Raw genomic sequence first — 22,321 nt, forward strand, 5'->3', positions numbered from 1 at the left:
CATACCCTAGGTTTTTATTTATATTTTTGGAACATCCAAATCAGTTAGAAACATGGAATTGAAGAGGGTTTTCTTCATCGGATAATTTGTAGTGCATTAGAAGCTCAAGGAAGAATGGTAGGTGGGACACTTGTCAAGTTCCATTTTGCTGGCATGCATGCTTTGAGGGAACTGAGGGAGTGTCACAGCCACTCCATCTTTTAAGCTCTCACATGAAAGCATGAAGTGGCACAGAACACGTATGGTCCCGACAGACACTGTTACTCAAAAAAGATTCTGTGTTCATGTGCATAGGGCACAGGTGTACCTTCAGAGAGATCCAAACTGACACACACAACACACTTAATACTTAACTCAAATTTTAGAAGGCAATGCAATAAGTAAGAATATACATCAGGCACAAAAGGTATCATGAATACTTTAACTAGGAAAGGAACAAGAATGCAGTTTCCAGGTTTGGATCAGGTTTAGGCCAGTACCTGGGGCTCAAGTTACTGGCAAGTCCCAACTAGTGTACAGATTTGGTGGTCACAAAAATCTTCCAAGATTTTTGATTCAACTGGCAAAAACCCTCGCCAAATCAGATGGGGTGGTGATATTTCTATCTCCTCAGTTAGAAGCTGAACTAGCCTTTCCAATTTTCAAACTAACACTGAATTGATAAATGTGCTTTTTGCACTTTTATTTTAAAACTGATTACTCTGACCTGGCAGAGGTCAGAGTCAAGGATTAGAATTCAACTCTACCTCCCAAAAATCTGGGGAAGGTGGGTTTAAATTTCAGTTCAGGTATGAGAGTTATTACCATCTCATAACTGCAGTTCCTTAAACTCTTCCTCATCTTCACTTATAGGCACCTCAGTAACATAATACTAGGCTCAATTAATAAATTCTACTTGAAGTATAGCATCATTTTTTCCCCCGCCTTCCTTCCTTCCCTCCCTTCTGCGTTTGCCATAAAAATCAGTCTTGCTTGTCAAAAACTCAAATGTTTCTGACTTCCATTGCTTTATTATTTGTATATGCTTAACCATGACCACTGCACTTTTCACTTTTATTTGAAAAATATGATCTGAAACAAAAATTCTGCAGAGTAATTCACTATTTTTCTAATTAGATGAATTCATTTCTCATCTATGCAAGGGATGCATAGCACAGGCTAAAGACAGAAACAGTGTGAATATGCACTATACAAGGTTTCCCAGACAGCTTTACCAATGAATCTTAATTTATAGTAACACTACTGTACTAATATGTTTTTTCTAAGAAAAGATAAATTATTCAAAAATGCATCAAATTATTTCAAATTCTATTTTCATAATTCTCTATCCTTAAAACTACTTCTTTCTTGAACTTCAAATCCACTCACTGTTCTAAGGTGCTGCTGCTACTAGCTTCTGGCTGTAATATGCTGTGATGAATTGATCCTGAGGAGTCAAGATTTCCTGATAGTGAATTGGACAAGACAGGGGAAGAAAAAAAAAAAAAAAAAAATGAAAATGAAGGGGAGAATGACCTATGGTAAAAGGGGCAGGGAAAAACTTTCAATATTTATCAACTAACAGTCCCATCAGCTTTATATGATATGTATACATAGTGAACATATTCATATAATTGCTGCATGTAGGTCAGATAACTAAACCTCAATTTTCCTAAAGTTATCTGCCATTAAAGCCAAAAATTTTAAGGTAGGACTTTAATTTTCAACAGCGAGGGGGTGAAGAGCACAGATTATTGGAAGAATTGCTTTTGACTTACTACAACGAGCAGGTCTCTTCTTTCGTGGACTTTCCACCTCTTCCCGGTCTGTTCCAATACTTTCCTCTGTGGTGGCTGTTGCCGCTGCCTTTCTTCTCTTCTGTAAAAAAAAGTAAAGAAAAGGAAGTGGTTGAGACAACAGCAGAAGTTCCAAGTAGACCGACTAAATAAGAGTGAGGAAGAAGCTATTTACATGTGTTATGCCATGATTCTAAGTCATCTAACGTCATTTGTCACAATTTCCATAATGCCTGATCTGAACATTCACTGCCCATTTGCAGAAGGCAACTGACTCAAAAATATTAATCCAAAAGTTAGATACGGTACTGATTACAACATACAATTCAGTTTTACCTCTTTACAAAAAGAAATTAAAAACATTCTTAAAATGTGAACTATTTTAAACAACAACAATCCACATTTCAAAATCAAGGCCTCAAATTTAAATGATTACTAAAATTAAATAATTATCACAGGAGAATGATCAATCTGAATATCCTAAAATAACAGAAAATGTTCTTGCTCAACACTAAAGTTAATTATAATTTTAGCAATTAACATATACAGTATTAAGTCAAACTTTATCTGAATCCATGTTTTTGCTTAAGGCCTTTTTTTGTACAGTTAAAAAGTATCTAACACCCACAGACAGCACATTATTTTTCCTAATGGTAACTACAGGTTCCCTTCCAAAGAGAGCTACAAGGGAAAACTGAACTCTGTTCAAGACACATTATCTTAAAAACCTCTGAATATATAGCAGTTATTATCTGTGTATTAAGTATTCTTAAGGTGGCTATGGAAACCTTTTCTTCTTAAAGCTACATCATTTTGTAAAGGATGTGTTGGCCCACATACATAAAAGCATCTTTGCTAAACATTGCGGAAGTTTAACTTGCTTTTTTAGTAACTGAATAAGAATGTATTGTTTTACTAAAATATCTTTAAAAGGGTTACAACTTCACGTAGCTGATAGTAGAAGGGGAGAGCACATCACATCTTTCCTTTCCAAAGTGTTGCTTCATGATTACCATCTAAACCCTGCTGGGCTGAACAGATTGGTTCGATAATTACATACAATAACTGCAGTGGGCAGGTAACCTTCAGCTGGCACAGGGCAGCTCCCCTGTGAGAACTTCCATATGCAAACTGCACTGATGGAGTGCATTAGGTACATCTTTCCTGCCGGTGCACAGGCCTGATTAACGCCAGCCAAGACTCCAAGGTTAGCATGTCAGCAGATTTGTGATGCATTAGGCAGGAATAAACACAGACACTTTTGTTCGTTCTGACCAAAATTAAGGAGGAATATTTCAGCACTGTATTGCCTTTATACAGGAGATAATGCATTCCTCTTGATTATACTGCAAGAGATTTTAAACACTCATTGTTAATACAGATATCAAGTACATTCTACACAAAAGCAAAGTACATTTATCTTGTTTCCAAGATTATTTAATAAAAAAAGACTCGCTTAATCTTGATGCAGGTGAATCGCATGGCAACAGAAATCAGACAGTATTCATCTCACAAAAGCAATACCTGTGTGTTTGACACAGAATGTGAGAAGGAGGTACGAATCACTGTGATCCATATTTCTACTGTTTCTTTTCCAAAAGCTATGGAGTGCTATCAATGTTATGGAGGCTTCCCCTGGAATACAATGTTGGTAGCTTCTCGTTATGACAGAGCTTGGGCATACCAGCTTCCAGTAATCAGAGATTTAGGGTCACATCAAGCATGGGGTTGCATCTCTGATCATCTTGACTAACAAGCCATTGATGGACCTATCCTCCATGAACTTATCCAGTTCTTTTTTGAACCTAGTTATACTTTGAGCCATCCCATGGCAACGAGTTCCACAGGTTGGTTGTGCATTGCATGAAAAAGTACTTCCTCTTGCATGTATTAAATCTGCTGCCTATTAATTTCATCGGGTGACCTCTGGTTTTTGTAGTCTGAAAGGGTAAATAACTTCTCTGTTCACTTTTTCCATACCATTCATGATTTTATACACTTTTTATATCCTGCCTTAGTTGTCTCTTTTCTACACTGTAAACACTCCATGGATTTATACAGTAGCATGATGATATTTTCTATCCCTTTCCCAATAGTTCCTAATTACTGTTAGTCTTTTTTGACTGTTGCTACACACTGTGCTGAAGTTTTCAGAGAACCATCCATAGTGACACCAATTCTTTCTTGGATCGTAACAGCTAATTTAGAACTCATCATTGTGTAGGCATAGTTGGGATAATTTTTCCCAGTGTGCATTACTTTGCACTTAACACTGAATCTCATCTGTGTTTTGTTACCCAGTTTTGTGAGATCCCACTAACTCCTTGCAGTCTGCTTTAGACTTAACTATCTTGAATGATTTTATATTGTCTGCAAACTTTGCCACTTAACTGCTCACCCCTTTTCCAGATTAATGAATATTTTGAACAACACACAGTACTGCGGAACCCCGCTATTCACTGCTCTCCATTCTGAAAACTGACCTTTTTTTCCTACCCTATGTTTCAGCCAGTTACTGATCCATGAGAGGACCATACTCTTATCCCCTGTTTTTTTTTTTTAAAAAGACTTTGGTCAAAGGCTTTCTTGTCAAAGGCTTTCTGAAAATCAAAGTACATGATATCGACAGGATCACCCTTATCCACATGCTTGTTGACACACACAAAGAATTTTACTAGATTGGTGAGGCATGACTTCCCATTACAAAAGCCATATTGACTTTCCTAACAAATAGTGTTTACCTATGTGCAGTAATTTTGTTCTTCATTATAGTTTCTACCAGTTCACCCTGTACTGGAGTTAGGCTCTCTGGCCTGCAACTCCCAGGATCTCATCTGGATGCCTTTTTAAAAATAAGTGATACATTAGCTACCTTCCAGTAATCTGGTACATAGGCTGATTTCAGTGATAGGCTACATACCACAGTTTGAAGTTCAGCAATTTCATATTTAAGTCCCTTCAAAACACCTGGATGAATACCTTCTAATCTTGGTGCCTTATCACTGTTTAGTTTATCAATTTGCTCTAAAATCTCTTGTATGGACACATCTATTTGGGACCATACTTCAGATTGGTCACCCAAAAATAATAGCTCTGATGTGGGTATCTTCCACACATCCTCTGAAGTGAAGACTGATGCAAAAAGTTAACTTTTATCTTCTTGAGTGCTCTTTTAACACTTTTGTCATCTAGTGGTCCCACTATCTGTTTAGCAGGTTTCCTGCTTCTGATACACTTAGTTTTTGTGACTTTAGCAAGTTACTTCTCAAATTCTTTCTTGGCTTGCCTTATTATAATTTTATATTTTACCTGCTAGAGTTTATGCTCCTTCCTATTTTCCTCAGTAGGATTTGACTTCCAAATTTTAAAGAACGCCTTTTAGTCTCTAACGGCTCCACTACTCTGCTATTTAGTAATTGTGGCATTATTTTGGTCCTCCTACCATCTTTTTTGATTTGGGGTATACATTTAGTCTGAGACTCTATTATAATGTTTTCAAGTAGTCTCTGTTGCTTGCAGGCATTTTACCCTTGTGACTGCTATTTTTAATTTCCATTTAAACAGTGTCCTTCTATGTAGGTTCCATTTTTAAAGTTAAATGTCACTTTGGTGGGTTTGGTTTTATTTTATTTTATTTTGGCATTTTCTTCCCTAGAAGGATGCTAAATTTAATTACAATATAGTCACTATCAGTTCAGTTACAGTTACTTGTTGGACCAGATCCTGCATCCACTTAGGACAAAATCAAAAATGTGGGTTAGAGAAGCAGACTGCTCCAAGAAGCAGCCATTTATGGTGTCTAGAAATTTTCTCTCTGCATCACATCCTCTACATCACATTTACCCAGTTAATATGAGGACAGCTGAAATCTTCCATTATTATTGTGTTTTCTGGTTTTGTAGCCTCTAACCTCCCTTAGCATTTCAGTGTCACTGTCACCATCCTGGTCAAGTGGTCAGTAATATATTCCTTCTGCTCTATGCATTATTCAAGCATGGAATTTCTATGGATGGATTTAAGATTTTCACCTTGATTTTTTTTTTTTTTTTTTAAACACAGTGCCACAGCTCCAACAACAGAACCTACTGTGTAATTCTTACATATTTGTACTCTGGTATCATGATGTCCCATTGTTTATCTGCATTTCACCATGTTTCTCAATGCTTTTTATATCAATATCCTCATTTAATGCCAGACATACTAGTTAGCCCATCTTATTATTTAAACTTCTAGTATTTGTATATAAGCACTTGTACATTTTGTCAATATTTAGTTGCTTGCCTTCATGTGTTATGTTTAAATGAGACTCTGATGTGACTGTTGCTCACTAGTTCATACTGTTCTTTACCACCTTCTTTTCTATCCTCTATACTAGGACAGAGTTCCCCCTTTAATAAATTCTTCAAGGGATGTCTTCGCCTGAAATGTCAGGCTCCTCTACACTTGTCAGTTTTCCCTCAGATGACTGGTTATACAGGGTTTTCTAAACTATTTTAATTTTATGTGCCAGGAGCATGGTTCCATTTTGGTTAATGTGGAGCCCACCCATCCCTCCTGTATAGGCTCCTCCTTCCCCATAAGGTTCTCCATTCCAAATAAACCTAATCCCTTCCCCTATACCATCATCACATCCATGCACTTAGACCTTGCACTTCTGTCTATCTTCCTGGCCCTGTGCATGAAACTGTAAACATTTCAGAGAATGCTACCATGGAGGTCCTGGATTTTAATCTCTTACTTTGCAGCCCAAATTTGGCCCCCAAGACCTCTATCCTACCTTTCCCTATGTATCATGACCAGCAGTTCCTTCCCAGCACTATCTACAAGGCTATGTAGATATCTCAGACTTGCCCTCCCCATTGTTGTTTCTTACCCTTGGATGTACATCTATACCTCCCATCTGTGATTTCCATTCCATGCATCTGACGAAGTGGGTTGCAGCCCACGAAAGCTTATGCCCGCAGGAATTTTAGTCTTTAAAGTGTTACAGTATTCTTGTTTTTTTCGGAAGGTCAGTTACCTTTACATCCAGCAGGCAATTCACCATGCATTCTACCAGTCATCAAAACACAAAAAACTTCCAGGAAAGGCGGACTTCCTTGGTGAGAACCAACCCTCTCGTGATCCAGTGAGCCTTCTGGAATAGCGTAAGACAGGCCCCTGGCAGTAGGAGTGGCACAGTCCCTTCCATTTCATCCTGGAGCCTCAGCTGAAATACTGGACCTAGAAAATCTAGCATAGATGCAAGGGCTTTCTGGCATGTTAGGTTACTGCAACAGAAAGTACACTTTGGCACAGCCAAGTCAAACCTGAGTGGCACTGTGACCCTGTGCATCAGGTTGCAATTCAGGGAGCCAGGCCCAGCGCAGTGGGACAGGACCTGCTGCTGCAGGGTGACTAAGAGGCAGGCTTGCTTTCCAACTCTACCCCACTCCCTATAGGACCTCCTCTCTGCACTGGGCCAGGATTAGAATTGCGGTGCTAGGGAGGAGGGTGCTACTGTGGGTGGCTGATGCCCTGATTGGCAGGGTGAGGAGGTAGCGGCAGAAGAGAAAGATGCTGGCCTATCATTTTGGGGCCCTCCCATGAATTTGGACCCTGGATGGGTTGCAAAAAAAAAAAAAAAAAAAAAAAAAAAAAAAAACCACTGATAAAATGCAGTTGGTGGATCACCTTAGTAAAAAAGTTGGGAACCACTGAGCTATAAGACCTATATTCTGCACTAAGTGTAAACACTTCAACAAAACCATGGCAAATGAATGAAAGCTAACTAGGCCTATGGCACCCCACCAGAAGAACACACAAAAAGGGGCACAATAAATAAAAACCTCAATGCATTCAAACAAACAAAATAAAAACCCTATAGTTAAATAATGTCACCACCTAGGGAATGGTAGAAATTGGACCTGGCTTAAGGAAAATACATTAAGTTTTAAAAGCTAGGGCTTGATTCAATGGGAATCTACAGTCTTCTGTGCTGGACACAAGGACACAAAAGACTCAGAAGGTCACAGATATCGGCTCTGCAGCAAGTCAACCTAATTCAGCAAAGAAGTCAACCAACCAATAGAAACATTTTGTTCAACACACATGTCCAAACCATGTTGATCCACAGAGGGAGGAGAATTCATATGAAAGAGCTCTCCTTGCTGGGCAGATCTTTACACCTGATTCAGCAGAAAGATTGATAATGAAATGATGGTCATGCAATTTTTAAACCAGGGGAGTAGTTCCTATACAAAACCATAACTTAGAAAAGCTTGAGGTATTACTTCAGAGGACTTCAATCTCCTGCAGCTTTGGATTTGTTTCATACTTTCTGCACATGATATCTTAAATGCATGGCTGACTGACCATCAATTAATATTAGATAGGGAGAGAGCATGCATGTACTATACATTTATCATGACCTCTTCAATCAATACTTGTAGAGCACCATGTGTATATGCAATTCTGGTTGACGTTAGAGGAGCCAAAAATCCCATCCACAAACTTAATGGACTCCCCTTGATTTCATTGTCATGGGTGGAGTCGGCATTTTTTTTTTTAAATCAATTATTTGTTTAAAGGTCGCTGTTTACTATTTTGTAATTAGATTAAATCTAACATACTATTCCACTACAACAAGAAAGTGAAAAATTCTTACCCTTTTTCTGTGTTTGTTTAGAAATATGTTACTGATTAAAATTGCTGTGTACAACATAGCTCTGTACAAAATATATTTCAATACCTAGATGAATCTCTCATAAATCACAGGGATGTAGGGCTGAAAGGAACCTTGAGAAGTCATCTAATCCAGCTGTCTGTACTGAGGCAGAACTAAACAAACCTAGACCATCCCTGACAGGTGTTTGTCCCAAACTGTTCTTCAAAATCTCACATGACAGGGATTCCTCAGAATCCCTTGGAAGCCTATTCCAGAGCTTAACTACCGTTATAGTTAGAACAAAAAGTAATGGTCTTAATTTGCATCAGAGGGGTTTGGGATTAGCTATTGGGAGGGGAATTTCTATCTTCAGCAGACTTGGAGAACAATTGATCCCAGTCCTCTTTTAATAGCCGTTACTATATTTGAAGATTTTTTACCAGGTCCCCACCCCCAGTCTTCTTCTCAAGACTAAATATGCCCAGTTTTTTAACCTTTCCTCGTAGGCCGGGTGGTTTTCTAATCCTTTTATCATTCCTGTGGCTCTCCTCTGGACTCTTTCCAATTTATCCACATCTTTCCTAACGTGTGGCACTGAGAACTGGACACAGTACTCCAGCTGAGGCCTTACCAGTACTAAATAAAACAGGACATTTATAAGCCATGTCTTACCCACGGCACTCTTGTTAATGCACCCCAGAATATTAGCCTTTTTCACAACTGCATCACATTGACTCTTAGGCTACATTTACACTGACGGCAGCAAAATCGCTGCCGCCAGATCTATCTTTCAGGATCGATTGAGCAGGTATCACTGACCGCTCAATCGATCAGGAAGTCGACTGAGTAAGTCCACTCCCTCAAGTAGCATAGTGCTGAGTCGATGGGAACACTCAGCGCAGTGTGAACAGCGCGCAGAAGGGAAGCTGAGCAGTTGACATCAGTTACGCAAACTACTCTGTGTAGTTTGCGTAACTCCCGTTGACTGCGGCCGAATCGCACGGTCAGTGTGAACCAGCCCTTATTCAATCTGTGATCCACTATAATCCTCAGATCCTTTTCAGAAGTACCACCACCTATCTAGTTAGTCCCCTTTCTGTAATTGTGCATTTGAATTTTCCTTCCTAAATGTAGTACATTCAACTTGGCTTTACTGAATTTCATCTTGTTGAATTCAGACCAGTTCTCCAGTTTGTCAAGCTCATTTTGAATTTTAATCCTGTCCTTCAAAGTGCTAGCAACCCCTCCCAGTTTTGTGTCATCCACAAATATTATAAGCATACTCTCAACTCCATTATCCAAGTCTTAATGAAAATATTGAATGGTACTGGACCCAGGATGGACCTCTGCTGGACCCAACCTGATATGTCCCCACTAGTTTAACAGTAAACCACTAATAACTACTCTGAGTAGTCTTTCAAGCAGTTGTACACTCACTTTACAATAATTTCATCTAGACCACATTGCCCTAGTTTGCTTATCAGAATGTCACATGGGACTGTGTCAAAAGCCTTATTAAATCAAGATATATCACGCCTACTGCTTCCTCCCTACCCCCTAGACCAAAACACTGTCAAAGAAGGCAATTAGGTTGCTTTGGCATGATTTGTTCTTGACAAATCTATGTTGGCTATTTCTCATAACCCTATTATCCTCTATTAAACAATCAATTTGTAAGCACTTAATTTGTTCCAGCATCTTACCAGGTACCAAAGTTAGGATGACTGGTCTATAATTGCCTGGGTCCTCTTTGTTCCCCCTTTTAAAAGATCAGTACAATGTATGACCTTCTCCAGTTTTCGCTGGGATCTTACCTGTCTCCTCCATGAGTTCTTGAAGGTAACTGCAAACAGTTCCAAGATTGTTTCAGCTAGTTCTTTAAGTACCCTAGAGTAAATTTCATCAGGCCTTGCCAACTTGAATACATCTCATTCATCTAAATATACTTTTACTTGTTCTTTCCCTAGTTTGGTTTGAATTCCTTCCCCGTTGTTGTTAATACTGTGTTGAGTATCTGGTGATCACTAACCTTTTTAGAGACAACAGAAGCAAAATAGGTATTAAACACCTTGGCCTTCGTGAGGTCATCCATTATTAGCTCTCCTTCCCCACTAAATAAAGGATCTACACTTTCCTTTGTCTTTCCCTTGCTCCTAATACATTTATATATGGTCTTATGTGCCTTGATAGATGTAACTCATTTTGAGCCTCAACCCTTTCTGATTTCATCCCTAACATGCTTGTGCTATTCTTCTGTATTGCTCCTAAGCCATTTGTCCATATTTCCACATTTTGTAGGACTCCTATCTGATTTTCTGGTGATTAAAGAGCTCCTAAAGTAGCCATATTGGCCTCTTACTATACTTACCTTTCATTTGTTTGAGACAGTTTGCTGCTGCACCTTTAATATCATCTCCTTGAGAAACTGCCAGCTCTCCTCAACTACTTTAACCCTTAGATTTTCTTCCCACAGGACCTTACATACCAGTCCTGAGTTTGCTGAACTCTGAGTTTTTGAAGTCCATTGTCCCCATTCTGCTTCTCTCACCCTTTCTTTCCTTAGAATTATGACATCTATTATTTCACAATCAGTTTCACCCCCATTGCCGTCAACCTTCAGTTTCGCAACCAATTCCTCCCTGTTAGTGAGAATCAAGTCTAAATGGCTGTCACCCAGTTACTTGCCTCCAACTATTGAGTTTTGTCATATACAAGCAATACAGTAATGCTTGTTTTGTAACTTGGCTTCAATTTTAGTTATATTAATGGCTCAGTATCATTCTTCATAGCATATTGCACCTTTTCCACAAAAATTAGGGTGCAATTTTCATGAAATGATGAAATTTACATCTGTGAATAAATTTGCCAGTGGGTTTTTTGCATATGTATAGAACTATAGCTTTCACTAAGAATTGGTCCCACTAGCATATAAACATCCATAGATCCAACACAAGCAGTTGTAAATTGATTATGTGAAATCTATGCACCTATGAAGTTAATATGCTAGCATCCTTTTCTGAAATGTGTGAATTATAAAATCTCCTCCATGGTGTAAATGTATGGTTGTACCTTTTACCAATTGGAAAGATCTACTTGTGCAAATGTTCTACACAACAAGGTTCCATATGAGAGAGCAAATTTAATCTACTCAAACATCTGTGGAAGGATTCGATTTATGTCGATTAAAATCGATTTCACCATACACGCAAACAAAAAGTATTTCCATTAATAATCAATTAAATGTACAGATAAGCAAAGAAAAATGCTGTTTGCGAACTTAAGAGTTTGATTTAAGGATATTTACTTTGTATCTTTTGACATGTGATATTGAAAATTTGTATTGTAAAGCTTTATAACTTAACTTTTTGAATCTCAATATTTACGGTCATTAAATAATTGTCTGATTCCCTCCCCCCCCCCATTTCCTAAATGAAAATTTAAGTGGATAAAATAAAATACACTTAACATTATTATCCATCAAAATTTAAAAAAAAAAAAATCTGTCAAGCCTAAATAAAAGGATTAATATACCCCTAATCTAGTAATTGTTCATAAAGAACATCTTTTTGTTCTTATCACCATGGGCTCCTCCTAGTCTATGGCTGGATCTCCTAGGTGGTATGATAGTACAAATAACATTGTACATAATACATGAATTCCAGGAGCAAATTGTTGACATAAGGATGCTAATTTAAAAGTAAGTATTTAGGACTAGGTATGTAAGGTAAGAAACCTGAAATGAAACCAAAAGGCTAACTAGACTTCTCATTTTACCTTACATTTTGGCCCATCTGGATTATTTTAGACTATGGAAAAAAAGTGTGTAAATTAACTGAAATATTCATCTGTTCAAATGTCATTACGACTAAATATACATTCTGTTACCAAAGGTATTATTTATTGCATTTAAAAGTGCACCTGCTAACATTATGCTATATTAAAAACTTTCAAAGCAATTAGTTAAATTAAAATTAGCCCACGTGTCTGCTTATGAAATATACTGTAAAGCAAACAAACATTTGAGACTAGCTTTCCTTACTTTCCTATTTGAGCTAATTGTGACATCCATTTTCCCTCTCACTTTATTTAGTTCTTTTATGTAGTTTTAAAAAAGATCCATTAAAAAGTAAAAAGAAGAAACCTTTTGTACAGGCTTGGTTCGCAAGTCTCCATTCTGTGACAAACTGAAGTCCAGTACTCCATCATCCTTTTGCCCAATGGCCTTAAGACCCTGCAAAAGTATTTCCCGGAAATGCTGATAAAGAGGTTTCTCGTCATAGCTCAATAACTTCATCTTTTCCATGTACTTGGCTATTTCATCTGAGGGAACAGTACATACAATTAATTTCTATGTAAAACAGTTGGTAATCAGTAAGTTTTAACTAAAAATGTGAGAAAATTATGTATACAACCTTTTTGTGATTCTTTGACATGGATATTTAAACACAATTATGGCTGTTTAAATACAGTATATTTTAGAAATGGGGGGGGGGGCAATCATTGCAGGGCTCATTAACAAATGATCACAGCACCACTTTTCTACATTCATTACAATGAAGAAAATATTCAACTTTTAAAAACTATTTTTGAATATGCTTATCTCCTCTACAGTGAACCTTTTATTCAATTGATATTTCTTCCCTGCATTTAAGATCATCTATATGTGAAATAAAAGCCTGAGCCTAGAACTTTGCCAGGTAGCTCAAGGAAAAAAAACTAATTTATTTTATTTTAATCAAAGACAAGGAAGTTTCATCATTTCACCTTTAAAACTATAGTTGCTAAAATACTAATAAGCAGGAAACAGTCCTTTACTGACAATTAGGATTGGGTGATCCAAGAGAATTTTTTCATTTCTAATTTCTGTAAAAAAGCATTTATAGTTAACGTCAGGACTTTAAAAATCTGCTAACAGACTCTCATATGGCAAGTAACAAGCTCTCACAGACAAACACTTTTTAAGAATTTAAGTTGATTATAAAAATTAAATTTCTAGCCCTTACGGTTGTGAGGTTTCCAAATATGGAATGAGTGTGAGCCAGTGCAATGCTGTCTTCTAGTCCACAAACTAAACTAGTGACTGCTGCTGTTCATACTTTTGCTAAGCTTGAACAGAAAGAAAATGTACCTGTGTTGTAAGTTTTAACTACTGCTATTCAAAACACTGGTCAGTTTACTTTGCTGCTGTTTAGGGAAGCCGAAGCAGGTACTGGCTCTACTCCAGCAGTTCTCAACCCACCGCCCAATGAACACACAGTTATGGCCCAGGTAGTAGATACATATTGTGTGTGGATGAGGTCCACATAGCACAGAGCGCTGCATATGCAGCCCACAATGGTAAAGAGGTTGAGAACCACTGGTCCTCATTGGGGAGAACTTGAAGGTTATGTCTATACTGCAGCTGAGAAGTGTGACAGAGTGGACAGACTCTCATTAGCATGCTAAAAATAGCAGTGTAGACCCTGCAACATTGGCAGCAATTTGGGCTAGCCTCCTGGGTGCAAACCTGCCAACTACCTTCATCTGAGATCAAGTGGCTAACCCAAGCCACGGGCTAGTGCTGCAACAGCCACACTGCTATTTTTAGGCACACTAGCTCAAACTGAGCTAGCATGAGTCTGTCCAACCATGCTGGGAATCACCTCCTAGCTGCAATACAGATATACCCAAAGAATATCAGAGATATTGCTCCCAGATGGGCTGAGTGCTGACAACAATCTGACACCCACTCAATCTTTCCAAGCAGCTGAATTGTCATCTGTCTGTATTTGTATTCAACTCAATACAGAAGAAATTACTACAAATACCCAAATATTAAAGTATTACTGCCACATGAAAATAGGAATTTCAGACATACTGTGAGTAAATTCCTGGGTCTAAATGAATCTACCTAAACCCTATTAAAGTTAGCTATAGTATGGTGGAGGTGGCCAGCCAGGTTTCTTTGAAGAATGAATCAATAATGCTTTATTTCAATGTGCTTTATCTTTTTTGAAGACTAAGGATTAAATGATTGTCTAATAGAATAAAACCCCAAGTACTAATATGTAAAATAGCTCTTCCTACCTGGTTTTTCTGTCTCAGGAAAGCACTTGTTCATCAATTCTGTAATATTCTCTCTATATCTGAGAAATAAAAGTGGAAGAATTGATGGTTTAGACTGTGGATAAATTAGATTTAACAACAATAGCCAAACAGTTTGTTCATTCACATCTGATCTATATTTCTTTCAAAACATATATTCTAAGTCTGATATTAAAACATAGCAAAGTAAGAAAAAATGTAAATATTGACATGCAAATAAAAAAATAGCCTTTTAGTACTGTATAATCCTTTTCTTGCAGTCCTTTTGTTTTGATTCAGTTAACTTTTATACTTGTGTAGTGGTTACAGCAAGTAACTGGAAAATTGGAAGGCTCAGTTTTATTTCTACCTATGTAACTGGCTTCTTGCATGACAGTATCTATGGCTTCAGTCTTCCTTTCTGTGAAAAAGGAATACTTATACACCTTTGTAAAGTGCTTTGAGAGCTTTGGATAAAAAGTGCAAAGTAAGTGCTTTAAATGCTGCAGGATTCTTGTGATCACATGATCTTCACTTCACTCTGGACACTCAGTCTCAAACAAGAAACACTGCTGCCTCAACCTTTCTCAAAGCAGCAACTTCTCTCCTCTTCTAGTTGCTGATCTGATAAAAGGCAGCAGTGCAAGGAGGAGTGATGGGGAGCCGCAATAGTTCTGAGTAGCACTGGCAAGAGCTGACATTGGCCTTGCATGGATGGAAGGAGGAATTGGTATATGATGGTTTAAAAGAGAACACATTCTGAGCCACAGTTTTCTACCTATATGTAATTTGGAGAGGTTGGTGAGAGAGATCGACCAATCGTGGTGAGTTGGTCAGGCTTTTGCATTGGCTGACTGGTATATTCACCCTGATCCACAAAGGTTCTGGACCCATGTTACTTACTGAAAGAAGTGCATTTCAGTATCTTTTTAAAAAAAAATTAAAATACTTGAAACAAACAAAATAAATATCAAAGCTCCTCCACTATTCCTAATATTAAACTAAAGTAAGAATAAAGTTGGGTTGTCTCCTAGATAAAACAAAAAAAGACAAAAACAGAAAAAAGAAAATAAGATACTTCAGATAACGGATCCGTCTCTCAGGGTCTAGGAGCTAGGACTGTGGCCAACGAGTTTGATGGAGGTGTTCTACTGATAAAGTGCTTCTCGATAGTGGGCCTCCTTCTAGTGCAGGGACAGATTGGTCAAAAGCTTAACTTCCTCTCCCCCAGGTGATTAGGCTCAAGTGTTCTGGAATGTCAGTCTTCCATTTGATGGTTTCTCAGACTTCCCCTTGATTCTTATAGCTTGCAAACTTCGCTTCCTCATTCTAGCATTGTCTCCCTCCAAGGTTTAATTATCATCTTGAATGGTGGAATGAGAATAAAAAAGGAAGGAAATGTACACAAGGGGGGGGGAGGGGGGGGGAGGAAGAGACATGACGACACTAAGGAGGCAGCCAAAGGAGAATACAACCTACAGTTTTGGAGTCCATTACAATTTTGGAATCTCCATTTCAGCCTGCAAGAGTAGACATAGTATTACCCAGCCCCTCACAGAAGAGGAAGACAGTACTGCTACACTGAAATATTTTTATTCCAAGGTTTGGTTTCAAATAAAAAAAATATAAAAAGTTCCTTACCTAATTTTTGAATCTCTGACATAGTTGGGGTCTTTTAAATTGTCCTCCCATGGTAGATGGCCACTGAGCCAATGAATCATACAGTAACCTAGAATTTCCAAGTCACCACGTCTTGATGGAGCTGCAAATATATATAAATGCATACAGACATTTAAAGTTAAAGTTTGTAAACACGGTAAGACAACTGGAAGCCAACGTTCACAGTAATTAACAACCATGGTATGCTTTGAGTTTATATCAGAGGGAAACAGGAAGGAAAGGAAACAAAAAAGTATTGCCTCAATAGCTGAAAGACTGATAAAGGAATTTGAAATGAATTTCTCTTTTTTCTGCTCACAGATATGACATGGTGCAGTTATCCCAACACTTGAAATTTTAAATCCTCACAAAATATAGCGAGTTAGTGAACCAGTTGACTTTTCTGTTCAATACATTTTTACCTCCCACTCCCCAAAAAACAGGGAATAGAGTTGAAACCTGAGCTTTTAAAATTATTCCACAAGTAGAAATATTTCAGATTTCCTGAATACTGAAATGCTGCTTGCAGAAGATTCTGAAATCTTAGATGTTGACACGATTAGGAATTTAACCAATTTAGAAAAAAAGAACAGCCATACTGGGTCAGACCAATGATCCATTTAGCCCAGCATACAGTCTTCCAACACTGGTCAATGCCAGGTGCTTCAGAGGGAATGACAGAACAGATAATAATCGAGTGATCCATCCCCTGCCACCCATTCCCAGCTTCTGGCAAACAGAGGCTAGGGACACTTCAGAGCATGGTTTTGCATTCCTGCCCCTCCTGGCTAATAGTCATTGATAGACCTAGCTTCCACGAACTTATCTAGTTCTTTATGAACCCTGTTATAGTCTTGGCCTTCACAACATCCTCATTTGCTTACACATGTTCCACAAGATACTGATTAAAATGTATTAAATGTATCAACAAGCAAATCCCCTTTAAATTCTGTTAGTCAATTTTTAGCCCAGGTGAGACTTTACATCCAAGCAGATTTTAAAGTAACAGCTGAACAAATTAGTAAATGCTTTAATTCTGTTGCCCAGCAAATTTCAGGAAAAAAAACATAGCTTATCTTCTGCTATACAGCTGGAATATTTTGTTTTCTAAGCACATTGTTAAGACTCCATAGTAAATAGGTATCTATTTAAAAACGTCCTCTCTAAAATGTTTTTATTTTTAATCACAAACAGTCTTTTATAGAGCAAAGTGAATTAAAGTTTTGATTACTTACCCACACCCCTATGTGCATCAATACTAGTATATTCAATTGTACCATCATGACATCTTTTGGGGTCTTCTTTATATTTTTTGTGTACTCCTTCTGGACAGTATCGATATGCAAGGCCATAATCAACCAAGTACACCTATTAAATCCCACATACCATAATGTGATTAAAAGGACTATACATACAGAGGAATTCATATAAAAATAAATACTAATGACCACTCTCAGAACTTCTTTAAAACAAAAACTCCAGAAGGTCAGCTCTTTGGATTAAAAAGCTCCTTTATTCTTTCTTAAACATGAACACGTATATACAATGTTGAAAACTGCAACAAGTTTTCAGTCATTTAATGCATTATATGAAAAATGACAAAACCAGTTTTAGAAATCATTTATTGCTGATCTAGTGGCAAAGCCAAGTAAAATGTTCAATTCTTATCTAAGAGCAGAGTGGATTACAGTGGTCTATCGGACAACAGTAAAAGGGGCTCACAGTACTGATATCAGAGATTGAAATATATTTACTATACTGTATTTCTTGAGTATTCACATAAAGCTAGTCTTGCTGCCCTATTACAATAAAAGGAATACTACAAAATAATAAATGCTAGGTACTACTCTTCATTATCCCCTGGCTACTTCTAAGGATACTGACAGTATCTACTTTGTGAGGTAAAGCATTTGGACAGGGAAATTTGTAGCATTATGGAAATTAAATGTACATTTTCCAAATACTAAAGGGTGTAAAAAATTAGAAAACTAAAAAGGTATTTCTGGAAAATCAATTGATTTGAATAATCAACATGTTGAGACCAAATTTTCCAAGTAACAGAACACTTATATTTGATGGATCCTTGAACAAAGGAAATAAAAAAGTGACAAAGCAGACAGGCAAACATAATTCATTGGTGCACTATATAATTTTAAGCTTCCACCCCCAAATAGCTATTTGAAATTCATTTTGTATCACAAGCACTCCTCCTGAATATTATTTAGGGCAAAATAGCCAACTTGATAAACTGCCAGCAAATTGCATAAAAAAATGTAGAATATTAACTAAATATAAATGTCAAGCAGAAATATCACTGCATATATTCTTAAAAATAGGATTTCTGCTAAGGTTCGCAGGTTCAAAGCATCTCAGTTTGTTGCCAAACAACAGGATTAAAACAGGAGAAATGAAGCACAGATATCAGAAATACCTGATTAGGATTACTGTTGCTCAGGAGAAGGTTTGAGGCCTTGATGTCTCCATGCACATATTCATGGTCATGGATATATTCCAGAATATCAAGCTAACAAAACACAATGTACAACAATATCAGTGCAGTACTCAACTCCAGCCAGCAGAGGACCACTATTCAGCACAAATTGACTTTTAGCAAAAGGCTACATTATCAAGATGTATTTTAAAGATGTTTCAAGGAATTACTTACTATTCTCAAGCTTAACTGTAACACAGTTTTGTGTGCAAACTGCTTTGCATTTTCTTCATAAATTTTCTGAAGATCTCTCCCAAATCGGTCCATTACCATAAACCTATAGCTGAATTCAAAGCAAGGGGGGAGGGGGAAGGGGGAAAAACCTTACTTAACTAAAGTTTGTACAATATTTTATCCATGTATTGAGTCTACCCATTGCACTAATTACTGAATTCAAGCATGTTTATTTTTAGAATAAAAATCAGCTATGCATGCAAAACATTTATGAACATTTGAATTTTTTGTACTGTACTTCAACCCTAATTATTGTTTTGTTTGCTTTATATCACCTAAACAAAAGGTCCTCCGTCAAAGGCCTGTTCCTGAAATCCAGCTAGTAATGTACTTTCCTACATGTGGACTTGTTATGCTACAGTAGTGTTTCATTCACAACAGGAAAGGGCATGTATTAACTGCCTGTTAAGACCAACATTTTTTCCCCCAAAAAAGTCACTTATATTTCACTTAAGTGGTTACTTTCATAAGTTGGCTGCCTTAAAAATAATATTACTAAGATTTAAACTAGCATTCTACCTTAAAATGACGCTCTCCTGACAAAGATGTTTTGAGATTCATCTCTAAGGTCACTATAGTTTGACTTTAGTATAAAAGCTCATTCCCATAAAAGCCCTGCACATGAAACATTATGAATACCCTGTCCTCTGAAAAACTAATTTTGATTGAGACAGTTACGTTCTGTCATATTTTCTTTTGCATCCCAACATTACCTAAATTAAAGTTCTTTACATTACTGATGATTTAAGGCCCTATTCAGACAGACATGGGACTCCTGGTATGTGAGGCCATAACTACCAATTGCCCTGTGAAGTGACCTAAACAGGGAAAGTTAGCACTACTGTGCAAGGTCTACAAGATCCCGGATGTTACAAGTTCCACAGCTACTTATCATGGATCTCTCATCACTTTCCCAGCTGATGTCATATAGCGTGCAGGAGTAACCACTACCATCTTGTCAAAGCATTAGCCACCCCCATCCCACCCCATTAACTCTCAGCTAAGACAATATTTGTAATTCCAAAATTTCCAAGACTAAGCTTTCGCTGAAGAGAAGATCACAGATGGAATTGTTTGGGGGGTGTTATGTCCCTGATCATCATTTGTTGTGTGAGGGGTAGATCAAAGTATAGGAGTCTCTTCCTTGTCCCTTCATCACAATTGGCATGGATAGAGAAATGGAAAGGTAGTCTTCTGCTGGAGTGGCCTCCTCTTTTCTCCTTATTTGAGAGTCTCTGCTCTGTAAGCCACATAGAACTGCAATGGCCACATGACCCCTTTATGACTGTATCCTAGTTGATCTCTCCTACTTTTTCTAAATCTAATTCTAATGTTGGGCAGGATAATCAGAGAGCTACAGCAGTTGCTTAGTACATCCCATATCATCATCATTCCCATGGACCTGATTTGTCACCTGTGACACCTTTGGGAAGGGTATACTTTTGGTAGCCATATAAAAAAAAATTAGTTCTTTCCCAAGGGCCCCTATGGGTATCGCAGCAGCTGGAAATAGCCAGGACATAAAATCACCCAAGCTATTAAAGAGCTCCTCCCCACACCAGGAATACCCCCAAAGCTTTTGTGGAGGGGAAGGGCAGGCACAAAGGACTGATTCTGCACCATTAGAGACCAGCCATAAATGCACGTCAGTATATATCTGAACTAATGCATTCTTCAATCTCACATGAAACAATGTATAAATTTAACTTCAAACTTTTGAGATAAAATAAGAATTGGATTGGCTATACCAGCTCAGACTAAATTAAAAGACTTTCTGTCCCATGAGTAAACCAACTGACAATCAGAAGGCTAAAGTGTAGTAAAACAATGCACTGCCTTCTTTGTACATGTGAATTAAAATACTGTAATTCTGTAAACAGATTCTGCAGAATTAAAAGAAAAAAGTCTACAACTTAGCTCATAATGGTCAAAGATTTATGCATTAAGAGCTGGACTTTGAGATGGATATATATTTTTCAAGACTGAAAGGCAACTCCTAATACACACATATAATGTTGAATTATGGTATACACTTTCATATTACTACATCTGCTAAATGAGTAATGAAAAAGAAATGGCTCAAAATAAACAATCAGAAAAACAAATACAAACATGACTCAGAATCTGTAAATGGTGGAGTCTATTCTGTATGCATATGCTATTTGGCATACATAACTTCTCAATGTCAATGAGAGTAACAAACACACTGATTTAAAATTCACCTTCATATATTAGAATTTATATAAAAGGTAGTGGTTCTGGGTGAGAAAAATCTTAATATGTACTAAACACAATATGTACTTTACCTGTTTCCATTTTTTTGATGCAAGCCAGAGCCCCAGTACTTTGGTACACCTAGGTACTTCAGTTTATGGGAACTAGTCCATTTCTGAACTAAAAATATAAATAAAAACAAGTTTATGAGTTTCTACTGCAGAAGTCTTGTAGACAAGATTTATAAATCATTTACAATTTATGCATGTAAGATCTGATCATTATCTGATAATGAGAAGCCATGAATCAAGTATACTAGACAATAAGTAGGCTCTACTTACTACCTCTGGCTAATTCTGGTAACAAAACATATCCTAATGTGAACAGGTAAGTACAACCGATGACATATTTCAGCAACACAACCAATATCGCTAAAGGAAAACAACATACCAAAAAGATAACTGCAAGACTGTGTCTTATCACAGCAGATTCAGTTTTTTTCCAAACAATGCCTCAACTATATTTAACTTCTTTCAAATTACTAATTTTTCTTCTACTCTCATTAAAATCTTGTTTGGTTTTCACCACTAAGAAAATCCTGTTTGTTCTTGTGATGTTATAGACCTAGTCCTCAAAGGTTTATGACCTTAGATGTGAGAAAGAGGACAAGAGCATGGGTTCTACTTCAGAAACTTATTTATATGCAATTACCTTCACTAATTATCCCACTTAGAAAAAATATTGTGTCATTGTAAAAAGAAACATCCATTTATGATTAAGGAATACAATTAAGTAATGTAAATGAACACAAGAAGGTCTTTTTTTTTTTTTAAATGGATCTAAACAGACTCTCTTCATGAACCAACTAACACATTTAACGTTAAAGGCTACCACTTAGCCTTTATTTTATTAAAAACTCAACAGAATTTATTATTTATAGGGAAACATGGTCTTTTAGTTCATTCAGAATGTCTGATAGACTGCTTACTTTGCTCTGGTTTAGCAGCTCGCATGTAGAACTTTAATTCAGTAAAAAGAGGTCCATTCTGGCTGGGCTCCTTTAAAACAATTTAAAATTAGTTAGCTTTAGCTGTTTTAGTTATCAAGAATTATAGCTCTTAAAATCCATATAAATTGATATATGTTTGTATGTGGGTGTATCACTCTTCACCACCTGACCCTGGATAGTTTGATGCTCCAGAAAGAATTCATTCCCTGTATAATAAAAATGGTCATAAC

The 22,321-nt window shown here is 37.2% G+C and overlaps 1 protein-coding gene across 3 annotated transcripts in view; it reads right to left on the bottom strand.

Annotated features, from left to right (window-relative positions):
- The window catches only part of VRK1 (VRK serine/threonine kinase 1), a 48,553-nt gene that overhangs the window by 11,574 nt on the left and 14,658 nt on the right, over window positions 1-22,321 (bottom strand). For 2 of the 3 annotated variants that reach the window (XM_067555086.1, XM_067555087.1), the window contains 10 exons: window positions 22,071-22,140; window positions 21,175-21,262; window positions 18,809-18,917; window positions 18,575-18,667; window positions 17,379-17,511; window positions 16,126-16,246; window positions 14,488-14,546; window positions 12,563-12,741; window positions 1,758-1,857; window positions 1,369-1,444 (listed from right to left, as the gene is read on the bottom strand). In XM_067555086.1, the coding sequence (XP_067411187.1) occupies window positions 1,369-1,444; window positions 1,758-1,857; window positions 12,563-12,741; window positions 14,488-14,546; window positions 16,126-16,246; window positions 17,379-17,511; window positions 18,575-18,667; window positions 18,809-18,917; window positions 21,175-21,262; window positions 22,071-22,140 (1,028 nt within the window). The remainder of the gene's footprint in view (window positions 1-1,368; window positions 1,445-1,757; window positions 1,858-12,562; window positions 12,742-14,487; window positions 14,547-16,125; window positions 16,247-17,378; window positions 17,512-18,574; window positions 18,668-18,808; window positions 18,918-21,174; window positions 21,263-22,070; window positions 22,141-22,321) is intronic. The other variant, XM_067555088.1, reaches the window with a different exon arrangement.

Source organism: Emydura macquarii, unplaced genomic scaffold (assembly GCF_026122565.2).
Source record: "Emydura macquarii macquarii isolate MOO-44397 ecotype Brisbane River unplaced genomic scaffold, CSIRO-AGI_Emac_v2 contig_1551, whole genome shotgun sequence".
Classification (NCBI taxonomy): domain Eukaryota; kingdom Metazoa; phylum Chordata; order Testudines; family Chelidae; genus Emydura; species Emydura macquarii.